Source organism: Mercenaria mercenaria, chromosome 4 (genome assembly GCF_021730395.1).
Source record: "Mercenaria mercenaria strain notata chromosome 4, MADL_Memer_1, whole genome shotgun sequence".
Classification (NCBI taxonomy): domain Eukaryota; kingdom Metazoa; phylum Mollusca; class Bivalvia; order Venerida; family Veneridae; genus Mercenaria; species Mercenaria mercenaria.
Window position 1 is genome coordinate 89,211,732 of NC_069364.1, and position 14,426 is coordinate 89,226,157.

The 14,426-nt window shown below is 35.4% G+C and overlaps 1 protein-coding gene across 1 annotated transcript in view; it reads left to right on the forward strand.

The window, feature by feature from the left end:
* Positions 1-148: 148 nt before the first annotated feature.
* The window catches only part of LOC123552401 (E3 ubiquitin-protein ligase parkin-like), a 45,870-nt gene continuing 31,592 nt past the window's right edge, over positions 149-14,426 (forward strand). Inside the window, exon 1 of the mRNA XM_053542320.1 lies at positions 149-507. Within this exon, the coding sequence (XP_053398295.1) occupies positions 268-507 (240 nt within the window). The 5' untranslated portion in view covers positions 149-267. The remainder of the gene's footprint in view (positions 508-14,426) is intronic.

The window sequence follows — 14,426 nt, forward strand, 5'->3', positions numbered from 1 at the left end:
ATGTTTTAAGTTTAGAAGTACAGACAGGTATAGTTCATATATGGGAAATCCAACAGTGTGACAAAAGCAGGAAAATGTTTAGGCGTATGAATATAAACTTGAACCATGTTTTGGATCTATCTTCGAAGGGATAATCATTAAATCTTTATGAGAAATTTGTAATGTATATATCTGTCACAGTTGATTTTGGTGAGAAAACACCATAATTAAACAAACTGGACTTTTCTTCATCAAAAAATAAGAGCTATAACAACTGAAATTAATAAAATGTTATTGTATAATTACTTGTCAGTTTTCCCGCAAAATATCCGCCATTTTTCACACACAGAAATGTCAACATCACTTAATATTCAGTTGGCTAAAGATAAACATTTAATGATTGACATCACATGTGCGATGCAAATTCTTGACGTTAAAACCGAAATCTCAAGGAAAACTGGCCTAAATACTGATGAGTTTGATTTAATTTTTTGTGGAAAGCTTTTATCTGCAGAGGCGTCCTTGAAGGTATTTTTAGATTCTGGTTGCAGAGAGAATAATATTCATAATTTTAACATGTCCAAAACGTTGTGGAATGATACTAATTTCACTTGGGTATTGATTACATTTTACTCGGACTTTATCATAGACTCCCTGTGTAAAATCTCAAAATTTTAACAAAAATAAAGGTATTAAATCGATATGATATTTTGATGAAACTTCAAAGTTTTGTTGTTTGTAGCATTATCTGGAGCATATGCAGTGAAAAATCTTAATTTGATTTCTACGATAGTGTGATATTAATTGCTTAAGTCACTATATGTTCATTGTAAATATACTTCGTTTATACCCAAGTGGAAACTGGCAGGTACTCGAAAATGCAGCTCTCTGATTGGTCAGTTAGAACCCCTAATGTACTGTGATGTCATGATAAAGTTATGAATGGTTTAGGACTAGTATAAAGTTAGGATTTTCAACAGTTGACATAATTTAATACAAAGTTAACTAATTGATTAGAAAACCTACCTAACTGCACAGACACTTCCAGGTCAGCCCAAGATGCATCCCAGCCTTGCTCATTTGATTTCAGTATTGGGATGGCTTGTTTTATGTTCAGATATTTTATATTTTATACACTGACAAGATAAAGATATGCCTAATAGAAATATTACATTATTTTCATTCCTTAGTTTAAATTTGTTTGGCAATGTCAGAAGTGTACATTGAGTGACAAGCACAACTAGTCGAACTAATCCGACGTATACAGTTTCTTTTATATTGTGACGGTCAAACTGCAACGTCGGGCCAAAATATGCTAAAAACCGAGTGGAAATTGAGTTTTATGAAGTTTGCATTTAACACCAAATTTTCACATGTTTCTGCACTCTACTTGTTATACATAATATATACAGACGAATACCTGATAATCTTGCTTGTTTCTGTAAGTCAGTAAAAAAATATGTTAGTTTCAAAATGAAACACGTTAGGTGAAATCCTATGTAAACAACCGCCCAACTGTGGTGAATTATGTACCGCGTCAAATCGCCCTACCGGTGAACCGGTCAATTTCGTCTCCCGTTTTCTTTCGTAATGCACCTCTTACATGTTTTGAATTTGTTGAACGTTAGTGAGTATTGTAAAATCATTTTTTCTCCATGTTTTTTTGTTTGTTTGTCTGTTACAATGAAATTAAAAGAAATCTTCTAAATTCACAAATGTATTATCGTTCCAAACAACAAAATGTAAAAGAAAAGTCAAAGGACCCATGCATTAAATTGACATTATGTTTTGCTTTGTTTTGTTTTTCTTTAATAAATGTTTTATTTGCAGGGTTTATGACTGAATTTAACCACATACAAACGTATAATAAAAATAACTGATTTTTGAAACGAAAATAAAGTACGTTCGCGCAAAATGGTCTTATGCGAGATTGAAATTCGGTGAGCGCCAGGAAATTTCCATAACCGTAATGCACCCGTTTTTTTTTAAGTAAGTGGTATTTTTGTTGGCTTTATGACAAAATTCATTCGTATATAAAATGAATAATTGAAATACAAAAGAAGAATGAAATATATGCACACAAAACGTTTTTATAACACATTGAAAATCGGAGAGCCTAAGGGAAATATGAACTCAAATTACCTAAACTTCTCTTATATAAACAACTGTTTTAATTATTTTTTGGAAGATCTATAACCCTGTTCAATCAGAAAAAAAATAACTGAGAGAAGTATATTGAAAGTTATTTCTGTATACGAGATCTACGAAAATGGTGTTCGCGACGTAAGAGTAGATATCTCCAAGAAATAAATGTTTATTTCTGATCATCATCTTGACTACTCTGGTTTACTTTGAAAGATTTTTTAATACCCATCACGTGCTTTTTTAGCTCGACTATTCATAGAATAGTAGGGCTGTCATCGATAGAAACGATATCGATGTATCAACGATATTTTTTGGTCGATCGATTATCGATTCCCATTTTCAAAAATCGATATTTTACAGAGAGAAAAAAACAACTGTCTAGATAAACACTCAGACCCTCTAAAACAACTTTTTCTGCCTGCAAAAATGTGCCGTAAGTAACGGAAGTTGTCAAAAAAGGTCATGTCTAAACTTGTACCGTAGCAGTCTTTTCCCACTAGCCGGCACTACCTATATGGGTAGAAGTAAAAAGGGCTCAACTTCAGAATCTATTTGCAAAAAGTTAAGTTGTCCTGTCTTGAAAGGTCGCTTCGTTGTTTGTGCATGTAAAAACATAGTGTATATACTGTTTCTACGTCAATCTCGGCTTTTTACTTGTTCGCGTATAGCTGATCACTCAGTAAAAAGGTACAGAATTTAGCTAGTGTCCGTAACAATAACAATCAAAGATGGCCGAAGAGGAAGCCGTCGCTGGCTTAATAGTGGAAAAAGAGTCGAAAGACGGAAAGAAAAGCTTTGTTTGGGTTCGTAGAAACACAAGGTGTTACTTAAACATGTCTTTCAGTACAACAAACAAACAGTCAACGCTACACATTTGAGGCCCATCGAAAACTTGGGCAAAAGTTAAAAAAGAAAACAAAAAAAAAACAAAAAAAAAAAAAAAAAAAAAAAAAACAACAAAAACACGCGATGCCAGTACCGAATGTAAGTGCAAGGTAAAAATTAGACAGGGTATGAAACAGGCTAAAAATAAATAAAAACATGGTAAATAAATAAATTAATTAATTTAATAAATAAATAGATATCTGTGGAAGAGAAATGCAGAATTTTAGCTGTTTGAAACCCGACTCCAGTGCCTGGTATTATAGTTCACTAGGTTGTAAAGTAGGATAAATGCAAAAGAGGAATGAAGGCACAGTGAAGATCTATAAAAGATTTCATTAATTTTCATTTATTTTATTTATTTCACAGATACAAATACAACACAATCAAACAGTAATATAAAAAGTAGGCAATAAAACTAAACATAATATTAACAAGAAGGTATATAGCATGCCCATGAACAAACAGGTTTTTAATCAAACTTAATAATCGATATATCGATGTATCGTCGATATTTGTCTTCCGATATATCGGTATCGTCGATATGCCAAAGACCCAATCAATGACAGCCCTATAGAATAGTAGAGCTATTGGACTGCCCCTGCGTCGGCGTCCGCGTCCGCGTCGGCGTCCGCATCCCGATTTGGTTAAGTTTTTGTATGTAAGCTGGTATCTCAGCAACCACTTGTGGGAATGGATTGAAACTTCACACACTTATTCACTGTGATAAACTGACTTACATTGCACAGGTTCCATAACTCTGTTTTGCTTTTTTACAAAACTATGCCCCTTTTTTGACTTAGAAATTTTTGGTTAAGGTTTTGTATGTAAGCTGGTATCTCAGTAACCACTTGTGGGAATGGATTGAAACTTCACACACTTATTTACTGTGATAAACTGACTTACATTGCACAGGTTCCATAACTCTATTTTGCTTTTTTACAAAATTATGCCCCGTTTTTGACTTAGAATTACTCACTAATGGGAATGGATTGAAACTTCACACACTTGTTCACTGTCATGATCTGACATGCCCAAAGCAGGTCCCATAACTTTATTTTGCTTTTTTACAAAATTATGCCCCTTTTTCAACATAGAAATTTTTGGTTAAGTTTTTGTATGTAAGCTGGTATCTGAGTATCCACTAATGGGAAAGGATTGAAACTTCACACACTAGTTCACTGTCATGAGCTGATAAGCACTATGCAGGTTCCATAACCCTATTTTACATTTTTACTAAATTATGCCCCTTTTTCGACTTTCTTATTCATTCAAGCTACAAGGCTGTTAAATAGTCGAGCGTTGCTGTCCTCCGACAGCTCTTGTTAGTTAAATAATGTATTGATACCGGTTACAAGACCGATTCCAAATCGGCAAATTCTTTTGAAAGTTCGAAGCATAGATTTTTTTTATTTATTCTAAATAATTTTTATTACATTTTGAATATTAGATAATTGTAATTAATCGTCTGTCACAATCAGATAGATTACCAATAATTGCAACAGGGGTGCAAATTGATATAGTAAGTCTTTTTAAGCTGAATTTGTTTGCAAATTAATTGACATCTCTTTGCAATAAGTTTTACTTCAGTAAATGCCCTTAGATTCTCCAGACAACAAAACAGTTATTTTTTTAATTAATAATGAAATAAAAAACGACTTCTAACAACGCATTGTTGGCGAAATATTGAATGTCGCAAGTTTTCTTTAAATATAGTCACTATGCCGATTTACAAAAGATACGCATATTACGCGAAATATATAATTTGTAAGTCATTATATTTATAAGAAACAACACATATTTATTTGATTTTGTTATCTGAAGAAAAAAAAACACTAAAATATGCATAAGTATTACTGTGCCCATGTACAACAGAAAGGAGCTCGTTTGTTAAGGTCCGTTAGTTAGTACATTAGTAACATGTGTCACCATCATACATTATACAGTCAACAATATAAAATCAAGTTGATTAGAGACATACATTGATAACACGTTCAAGTTATCAAAGGAAATACGGTAGATCTAATGAAATTTCCCGCGCGCTTGCCGAATTTCAATCTCATATAAAATATTTTTGCGCGAATGTTTTTTTTTTTTTATATTCTTCTCGTAAGTAAATTATTTATGAAAGTATTTTATTGAATTCTCTCAAAAATTCAAAACTAACTTATTTAAAAAATAAAGGTGTAATACGGTGAAACGTGTGATCCATACTCAAGTCTGAAACCATGTTACTTCTTCCCAGGACGGCACGGGTGTAAGCTCCTCCGGTTTTGAGCGTTTCAATAAATACGCCCATGTCGTCCCTACTTAACTGGTCTTAATATTTGCCTGTGCAAGAAGTTTAGTAAAATATTTTACTGACAGCGACATGAAAACAATAACGGGATCTGAAAATTGTTTGAAGAGGGCCGTTCTGGAAAAAATATGTACAGTAACTTTAAATACACACCGTGAGGTTTGCACACGTAGACAAAGTGACTTTTTATATTCTCTAGGCTGTTTTTATGTATATATATTTTTTTCTGTCTGTTGTTCATACGCTTTAAATAATAAACAACACAGTATACACCATATTTCGTGTTCATTTCTTTTAAATTCATAATGACGTAAAAAACGAGAATTCAGCGTACAGGTTTCCACAGATTCTCCAATACTTGAAATGTAAATGCTGTAAGGTGCGCGTTTTCTGATTGGTCGATAAGGATCAAAACAACGCATCATAAAATATCATGGCTGAAAAACAAGGTCAATATTGCGGGATAGCTGTGGATTTATGGCCGGTATAAAGTAATGCTGTGTATTTCAAGAATATCATTGGTGCAGATCGCGAGAAAAAGGGTCTTTCTTCGTGGCCATGGTATATATTTCATAGTGTTTAACAATTTCCATTCATGTATTTGAGATGAGAGCAAATATTGCTCGCAGCAGATCCCAGGTTTTTGACATACTTTGGCTTGTCGCGGTGGCTGCAAAAGTCAGAAATTAAAAAGCAGTCACTCAGTGACAGTAAGCTTGTCTACAAGCACAACCAACCAAAATTTGTACGATTTTATTTAGTCCCAATCTAAAGAAAATTATTTGGAATAGCAGATTTATTCTTTTGCTTGTCTTGTGAAATATACAATATATGTCATGTCATGAGCACTTCGTAGTACCTGAAGAAAGTGACCCACTGACCTACATTATTGATTTGTTTTTTTTCATTTCATGACGTCACAGCTTTATTACGTCACTATTGGTGCATTTCATTCATAGTCAGGTACAGGTACCGGATGAGCAAAACGTCTCTGGCTATTTCTAAATGAATTAGTGCAATATAATTTGTACATTTACTATGATCTAAAGTTAAATTACAAAATTTGAAAACAAAACAGATATTGGGAGAGATCTATTATATATTCTCATGTGCTTGTACCTTCCATAACACCCGGATTAAACTTTGGTGAACAAATCGAGTACGACTTCACACTGTGCTAAATGCTGTACGTTCATGCATATAGTGTTTTTCCCAGGACCAGAATGGGGCGTGGTGCTGCTAGGGCATAAGGGCACTTTTCCACGGTTCACTTTGCAAAAAGGGCATTTTATCAGTCATTTTAGATCATTGAACTTTGATGAACAAAAAGTAACAACAATGTCTTAAACACACAATTTAATTCACTCTTTTACAAAAAGAACATTATTTCATATAGTACACAGAAGACCTATCAAATAAAGCATGTCAGTTAATACTATTGGTTGACTTTCTTAACTTAGGCCTACTTAAACACACAATTTCATTTTCCATTTTACAAACAGGTAATTAATTATATCAAAGTTATTACAATTGATCATTTATTGTAAATACTTCATCATATCAAATGGAACATATGAGTTAATACAATTTGCTGACTTTCTGACCTTGTGCCAACTATAGTTTATTAAACAGCCATTTTTTAAACAGTTATAATTAATTATATTGAAGTTAATACAATCTGCTGACTTTGTTTAGTTAACTTCCTAAACTTTCTTCAACACACAATTTAATGCAAATATTTCCAGTTTAAATATGTATCTAGCAGATTCTGGTCAAGAAACCTTATTAAAATAGATAAGTGTTTTAACTTAAAAACATAATCATCTGTTTATGACTAGTCTTAGTCACTAGATAAAACATGACTCTTCACATTAAGCGTCTGTTCTTTGCCAAGAATTTCTTGATCACTTTGCCCATGTCTATATCACTTGCTGACTTTGTGTTCAATTTAATCATGAGAAGTTTGTTAGTTGTTTCAACCTCAAGTCTGTTGCGGTGGTCTGTAACAATTAATTTGACTTGAGAGAATACTCTTTCTACAGGGGCAGTAGACAATATTAGTGACTCATGTACAGACAACAAGCGAGTCATCAAAGGGAAAATGGATCCAGTAGTCTCTTTTGTCTCGAACAGCTTTGCCAGCATGAACTTCGGGGTACACTTATCCAACACACCACTGAATTTCTCCTTGATGTCATTCCACTCAAATAGAAGATCGTCCTCGGAGAGTTCTAGATGCTGTGCAAGTTGTGAAATGTCAGTGTCTCCATGAAAAGTGGCTTGATCAGCTGGAATGTGACTAAGGTCTAATACTGACATTGCAGATATAAGCTCAGAGTGTTCCAAACGCTCCTCCATGTGGTCAACTACAGCATCAATGAATTTGTCTCTGACCTGATAAATCTTGTCCTCACCTTGTACACTGATACCTAGTGTTTCGGCCATTGTTGTGACCTTTGACAGGTAGGGACCAGGACGCTTCTTCATACTTTGCAGGTTGGCAACTGCTGACTGTATCTGGGGTTGAATTGATGCTAAATCAATGTCAGCTCTTTCAAACAGAAGTGTGAGTCTGGCAAGGGTTGTGCACATATCACAGAGGAGGAGGATGTAGAAAAGCTTGTCATACTGTTTCATTATTTTCAGCAGTGCTGTTGCAGAGGGACCAGACTTTTCACCAAGTTTCTTATCTCTTCCAGAGACGACAGCATTCTCCAAGTCCTGGCAGATAGCTACATATAACTTCCTTATAGAGTGTAGGGCATTCTCATGACTGAGCCACCTGGTATGTACTGCCTTTTTCACTGTCAGATTCTGCTTAGTGTCAGATGTGCCCATTTCCCGGAGTAGATCCTGAACAGCGTCAAGACTGCCAGACTTTACTGTACTAAAGTGATAATACTTCCAGATAGCAATTAGTATTTCATCAACTGAATCAATTTCACAGACACTGCCAAAGGCCTTAGACACAGCAAGCTAAAGACGGTGATTTAGACAGTGAACAGGGATTACTCTAGGATTGTCCTTTTTGAGTTTTGCTACAACCCCATTCTTCTTTCCAGTCATAACTGAGGGACCATCACTAGCAAATGATGTCATTGAATCCAAGGAGATTGATGCATCATGGAGATACTTCTTCAATGACTGGTATATGATGTCAGCACTACCATTGGGAAGTTGTATGTCTTGAAGAAAAGAAAGGTTGCTTTCACCGTTATAAACATACTTTCCCACCACTGCTAGATGTTTACGAGCACTGACGTCTGTGTACTCATCTGTCATAACACCATAAGCATCACTTGTCTTAATCTTCTATTTTACTTCCTCCTCTACAGTTTCTGCTTGGCATGGCAAGAATTCATCAACGATTTTAGGGCTGGTGTACTGTGCATTCTTGCCCTTGCTGAGATGTGAAAGATTCTCAACCCAAGCGCCACACAAAGTTCAACCAGAGGTTTGAAGAGAGTGGTGTGTGGTAAGTTGTGTTGTATCAGGAAGTGCAACACCTTCTGTGCGTCAATCAGAGCCTTCTTTTTCACGGCTATCAATGTTTCTTGCTAGCTTGTCAATTGAGGCAGATGCTGTGAGTTCTTGAGAGATAGCATTTTTATGTTGCTCCGAGTCTTCATGTCGGACGATGACATCATGTCGCATAGATGTACAGCCTGTGCTCACCCAGGGACCGCGGTTTTTTAAAGACCACTTGCTACACACAGAACAGTACATTGCCTCAAATGTATGCCCATCTGGGCTCATCTCTTTAACACACTGTAGCCAAGGGCGACCATCTTGCCATTTCGTGTTGAACTGGGTACCATGGCCAGAATTTTTCTTTCTTTGATCAAGGTCTGGATATTCTGTACCTTGACTCGGCTGCACAGTGGTCGGGACAGACGCATTGTCGTTTGTTGTGTCTGCACTGGCTCTGGAGAAAAAAAACAACACAAAAAAAAACATTAATTGCATAGACGGAATAATAGATTTTATAATTCTAGAAAGTATACAAAAATCATAAAAATGGCCTTGAATGGGCGATATCGGTCAGTTAATTCCCCTGATTAAACAGGTGCGCGTATAGGTGGCGCTACATGCGAATAGGTCCTAGAAAAGTTTGTTTACATTAATTACATTATTATTCAGTCGCTGTCATTTCAAACTATATTAGTAGATTTGGAAAATATCCGATTATGTAATCAAAATTCAGCTGTTTATCCCTTGAGCAATTGAGGAAAGAGCTTTATTTATATTTATTGATACTCTGTGCCTTAAAAAATATGAGGCTAGCTGTAAGGACTGTTTTAAAGTGCATTTTCTGTGTGTCAGTTTATATATGGACTGCATGATTGTTATGTTTGTTAATTGTGACAATAAATGCTTTTATTCAGCTTTAAAGTATTTTTCAATATTGAAATGCCTCCTTGGATAATCATTTTATCATTGTGCAAGTATTCAGACTATATTTTTAGAATAAGGATCAATATACTAGACAGTATATATTCCTAAAGTTACAAAATTAATCGGAAAGATCTGCATACACAGCTTAATGCAATGAGATCTTGAATAATATAGAAATTATAATAATAATTACTGTTAAATGTTAGAATATATGCCTTTGTGATAAGATGTACCTTCAATTTTCCATCAGCTCAATTAATTTATTATAGGTGTTTTCTCATATATTTCAAAATATCATCCATGAGGCATAAATGATCTCTATTGACAAGTTGACATACCACGTGTTAATTTAATTTTATGTTGCTGCCTCTTTAATTTTCAGTCAATTCAAATTCACAGTAACTTGCCCACATAAAGTTAAAATATAAATCTTTACATTTAATAAAAACACCCGTAGGATTTTTAATACACAGACCACAAATTTGTGAAGCTTTAAAAATAAAAACAACTGTGAGACCTTTTAGACATTATTTCAAATTGCAATGTATTAAGAAAACTTATTATACACATTACATTAACATCTGACCGATATTTAACACCTAAGTGGGAGCAGAAAGTGTTAAGTCTGCTTTAAGGACATATTCTTGCATGGTTCGCACAGGTCCTTGAAAGTCCTTGAATTTGATCCTAAGTCCTTGAAAAGTCCTTGATTTTTTTCTTCCAAAAATCCCCTGAAAAAGTACTTGAATTTTGAAAAAAAAGGTAGAAAAGTCCTTAAATTTTGCTAGAAACGGGGGTGCATCATATTGTAAGGGAAAAATACAAAAAATAAATAATAAATAAGTCAAAACGAGCGAAAAAACGGTGTAAAATAAAAATACATGCACACCCACGGAGGGAACGCTAGTTGAACACCGTTTCGGTACGGAAGTTAGATATGGAATAGCGATTTTCACAACATTAAAATATTATGCGCAAGGTCATTGTAGCGTGACTATCAACAACAACAATGAGTGGCCCAAAAAATAAATGTAGTTTCGCCAATAAATGGCTTACACAGGATGATTATTCATCGTGGTTAAAGGAGTTTAAGTCAGACAAGCATAAGTGTATGTGATAAACTCATTGATGTCGGAACTATGGGAGAAAGTGCGTTGAAATCACACGCGAAAACAAGAAGTGAAGTCCCTTGAGGACAAATTGAAAACTACAAATGTAGTCTTGAGAGCTTGAAAGACTTATAAGAAACATGTACTAAGTATGTATACAGGCAAATATAGCTCATAAAAGGTAATCCCATTGAAGATCTCATAAAGGTTAAGATATGCTATTGTAGCTTATGGAAAATAAAACTGTTCTGTAACTTTTCTTCTGTCATAATGCCTTATGAAGAGCCTAAATGGTTTTGTAATTTAAGATTTAAAGCGATTAAAATAGTCCTTGAAAATCCATAAAAAGTCCTTAAAAAGTCCTTGAAAAGTCCTTGAATTTTTTTTGCCATGTCCTGTATGAACCATGTCTTGAATTTAACCCCCTAGAGTTAACAGGACACATGGCATGCACATTTTTAGCCCACCATCATCAGATGGTGGGCTATTAAAATCACTCTGCGTCCGTGGTCCGTCCGTCCGTCATTCCGTCCGTCCGTCCGTCCGTCCGTCCGTCCGTTAACAATTTCTCGTTATCGCATCTCCTCAGAAACTACTGGGGGGATTTTGACCAAACTTTGTCAGAATGATGTATTGGTACCCTAGTTGTGTCCCCCTGAAAATCAGACTGGTTCAACAATTTATGAGTGAGTTATGGCCCTTTGTTTATTTCTATATTTTACATAGATTTATATAGGGAAAAACTTTGAAAACCTTATCCAAAACCACAGAGCCTAGGGCTTTGATATTTGGTTTGAAGCATCATCTAGTGGTCCTCTACCAAGATGATACAAATTATTTCTCTGGGGTCAAATATGGCCCCACCCTGGGGGTCACATAGTTTATAATGACTTATATAGGGAAACACTTTGAATAACCCCTTGTCCAAAACCACAGGGCCTAGGGCTTTGATATTTTGTATGTGACATCATCTAGTGGTCTTCAACTAAGATTATTCATATTATACCCCTAGGGTCAAATATGGCCCCGCCCTGGGGGTCATATGAGCCGCGCCACGAGAAAACCAACATAGTGGGTTTGCGACCAGCATGGATCCAGACCAGCCTGCGCATCCGCGCAGTCTGGTCAGGATCCATGCCGTTCGCTTTCAAAGCCTATTGCTATTAGAGAAACTGTTAGCGAACAGCATGGATCCTGACCAGACTGCGCGGATGCGCAGGCTGGTCTGGATCCATGCTGGTCGCAAACCCACTATGTTGGTTTTCCCATGGCATGGCTCAATTATGATTTACATAGACTTATATAAGGAAAAACTTTGAAAATCTTCTTGTCCAAACCACAAAGCCTAAGGCTTTGATACTTGTAATGTAGCATCATCTAGTGGTTCTCTACCGAGTTTGTTCAAATTATCACCCTAGGGTCAAAAATGGCCCCGCCCCAGGGGTCACATGGTTCATATAGACTTATATAGGGAAAAGCTTTTAAAATGTTCTTGTCAATAACTACAACATTCAAATTTGGACCACATGTATATTTTTGAGTGGCAAGATGACCCTTGACATGAGTTGACCTTGATTTTGACCTAGTGACCTACTTTCACATTTCTGTAGCTACAGCCTTCAAATTTGGACCACATGTATATTTTTGAGTGGCAAGATGAGCCTTGACATGAGTTGACCTTGATTTTGACCTAGTGACCTACTTTCACATTTCTCAAGCTACAGCCTTCAAATTTGGACCACATGCATAGTTTTGTGCACTGGAAAAAACTTTGACCTTGATTTTGACCTAGTGACCTACTTTCACATTTTTGAATGTACAGGCTTCAAATTTGGACCATATGCATAGTTCCGTGTTTCAAAATGAAATTTGACATTGATTTTGACCTAGTGACCTACTTTCACATTTCTCAAGCTACGGCCTTCAAATTTGGACCACATGCATAGTTTTGTGTACCGAAAAAACCTTGACCTTCACATTGACCTAGTGACCTACTTTCACATTTTTAAGGTTCAGGCTTCAGATTTGGACCACATGCATAGTTTTGTATTCCGAAATAAAATTTGACCATGATTTTGACCTAGTGACCTACTTTTGCATTTCTCAAGCTACAGCCTTCAAATTTGGACCACTTGCATAGTTTTGTGTACCGAAATGAACTTTGACCTTTACATTGACCTAGTGACCTACTTTCACATTTTTAAGGTACAGGCTTCAAATTTGGACCACATGCATAGTTTTTTATTCCGAAATAAAATTTGACCTTGATTTTGACCTAGTGACCTACTTTTACATTTCTCAAGCTATAGCCTTCAAATTTGGACCACATGCATAGTTTTGTATACCGAAATGAACCTTGGCCTTTACATTGACCTAGTGACCTACTTTCACATTTTTAAGGTACAGGCTTCAAATTTGGACCACATGCATAGTTTTGTATTCCGAAATAGAATTTGACCTTGATTTTGACCTAGTGACCTACTTTTACATTTCTCAAGCTACAGCCTTCAAATTTGGACCACTTGCATAGTTTTGTGTACCAAAATGAACTTTGACCTTAAGATTGACCTAGTGACCTACTTTCACATTTCTGTAGCTACAGGCTTCAAATTTAGACCACATGCATAGGATTGTGTACCGAAACAAACTTTGACCTTGACATTGACCTAGTGACCTACTTTCACATTTCTCAAGCTACAGCTTTCGAATTTGGACCACATGCACAGTGTTGTGTACAGAAATGAAATTTGACCTTGAGGTAGTCAGTAAGTCTTGAAATTTGGAACACTCAAAAATGGCACATTGGTGGGCGCCAAGATCACTCTGTGATCTCTTGTTATGATAACAATCAGTATGCAGCCGGTGGATAGGAAATTTTATGCAAACTAAATGTTTCCAGAGTAACCATTGTCTATTTGAAACAAAGCTTCCATTCAGGGGTAAAATTTAACAATATTTTCAACTAGCTACTAGCTAGCCCCACTTTGCTTATAAATTATACGGAAATGTGACTCGCTTAAATTAATGCTAAAATAATAATTTCAGTTATATATTACTAGCCAGCATTTTGAAATGATGAAAATTTTACAAGGCTTTAAATTTTATGTTAATACCAAAGAAACAGCTATCCAGATAGATTATATTGATAAATTACATGATTAGAATTTTTTTTTTAAATGCTTTAATTATTTTATTATTCAGCTATCAAATGCATGAAAGGTTAAGAAAAAGAGTTTAACACTATGATAAAAGCCGAGAGTACACCGCATGATAGGACCTATTCGCCCGTAGCGACACCTGTCAAATCATTTGGGAAGATAACTCAGCGAATGCTGCCATTGTTCCCGTTTTTTTTTCTTCTTACGCACGACGTCGTATATTCTACTTTAATTAATCAGTCTTATGCATTTTTTCTCAATATTAAAAACAACCACATGAGAAGAATTTAAAAAACAAAAAAAAAAAATACGGACTATGCACATACAGGCACACGTTCCGTAAGAGGCAATCATTTGCGGGTTTCGATGCCGAAATTTACATTTTGCGGCGTTCATTTTATAGTGTATATATTATGCGACGATTCGCACTACATTAAAAATAAATCAAGTCCAGTGTAG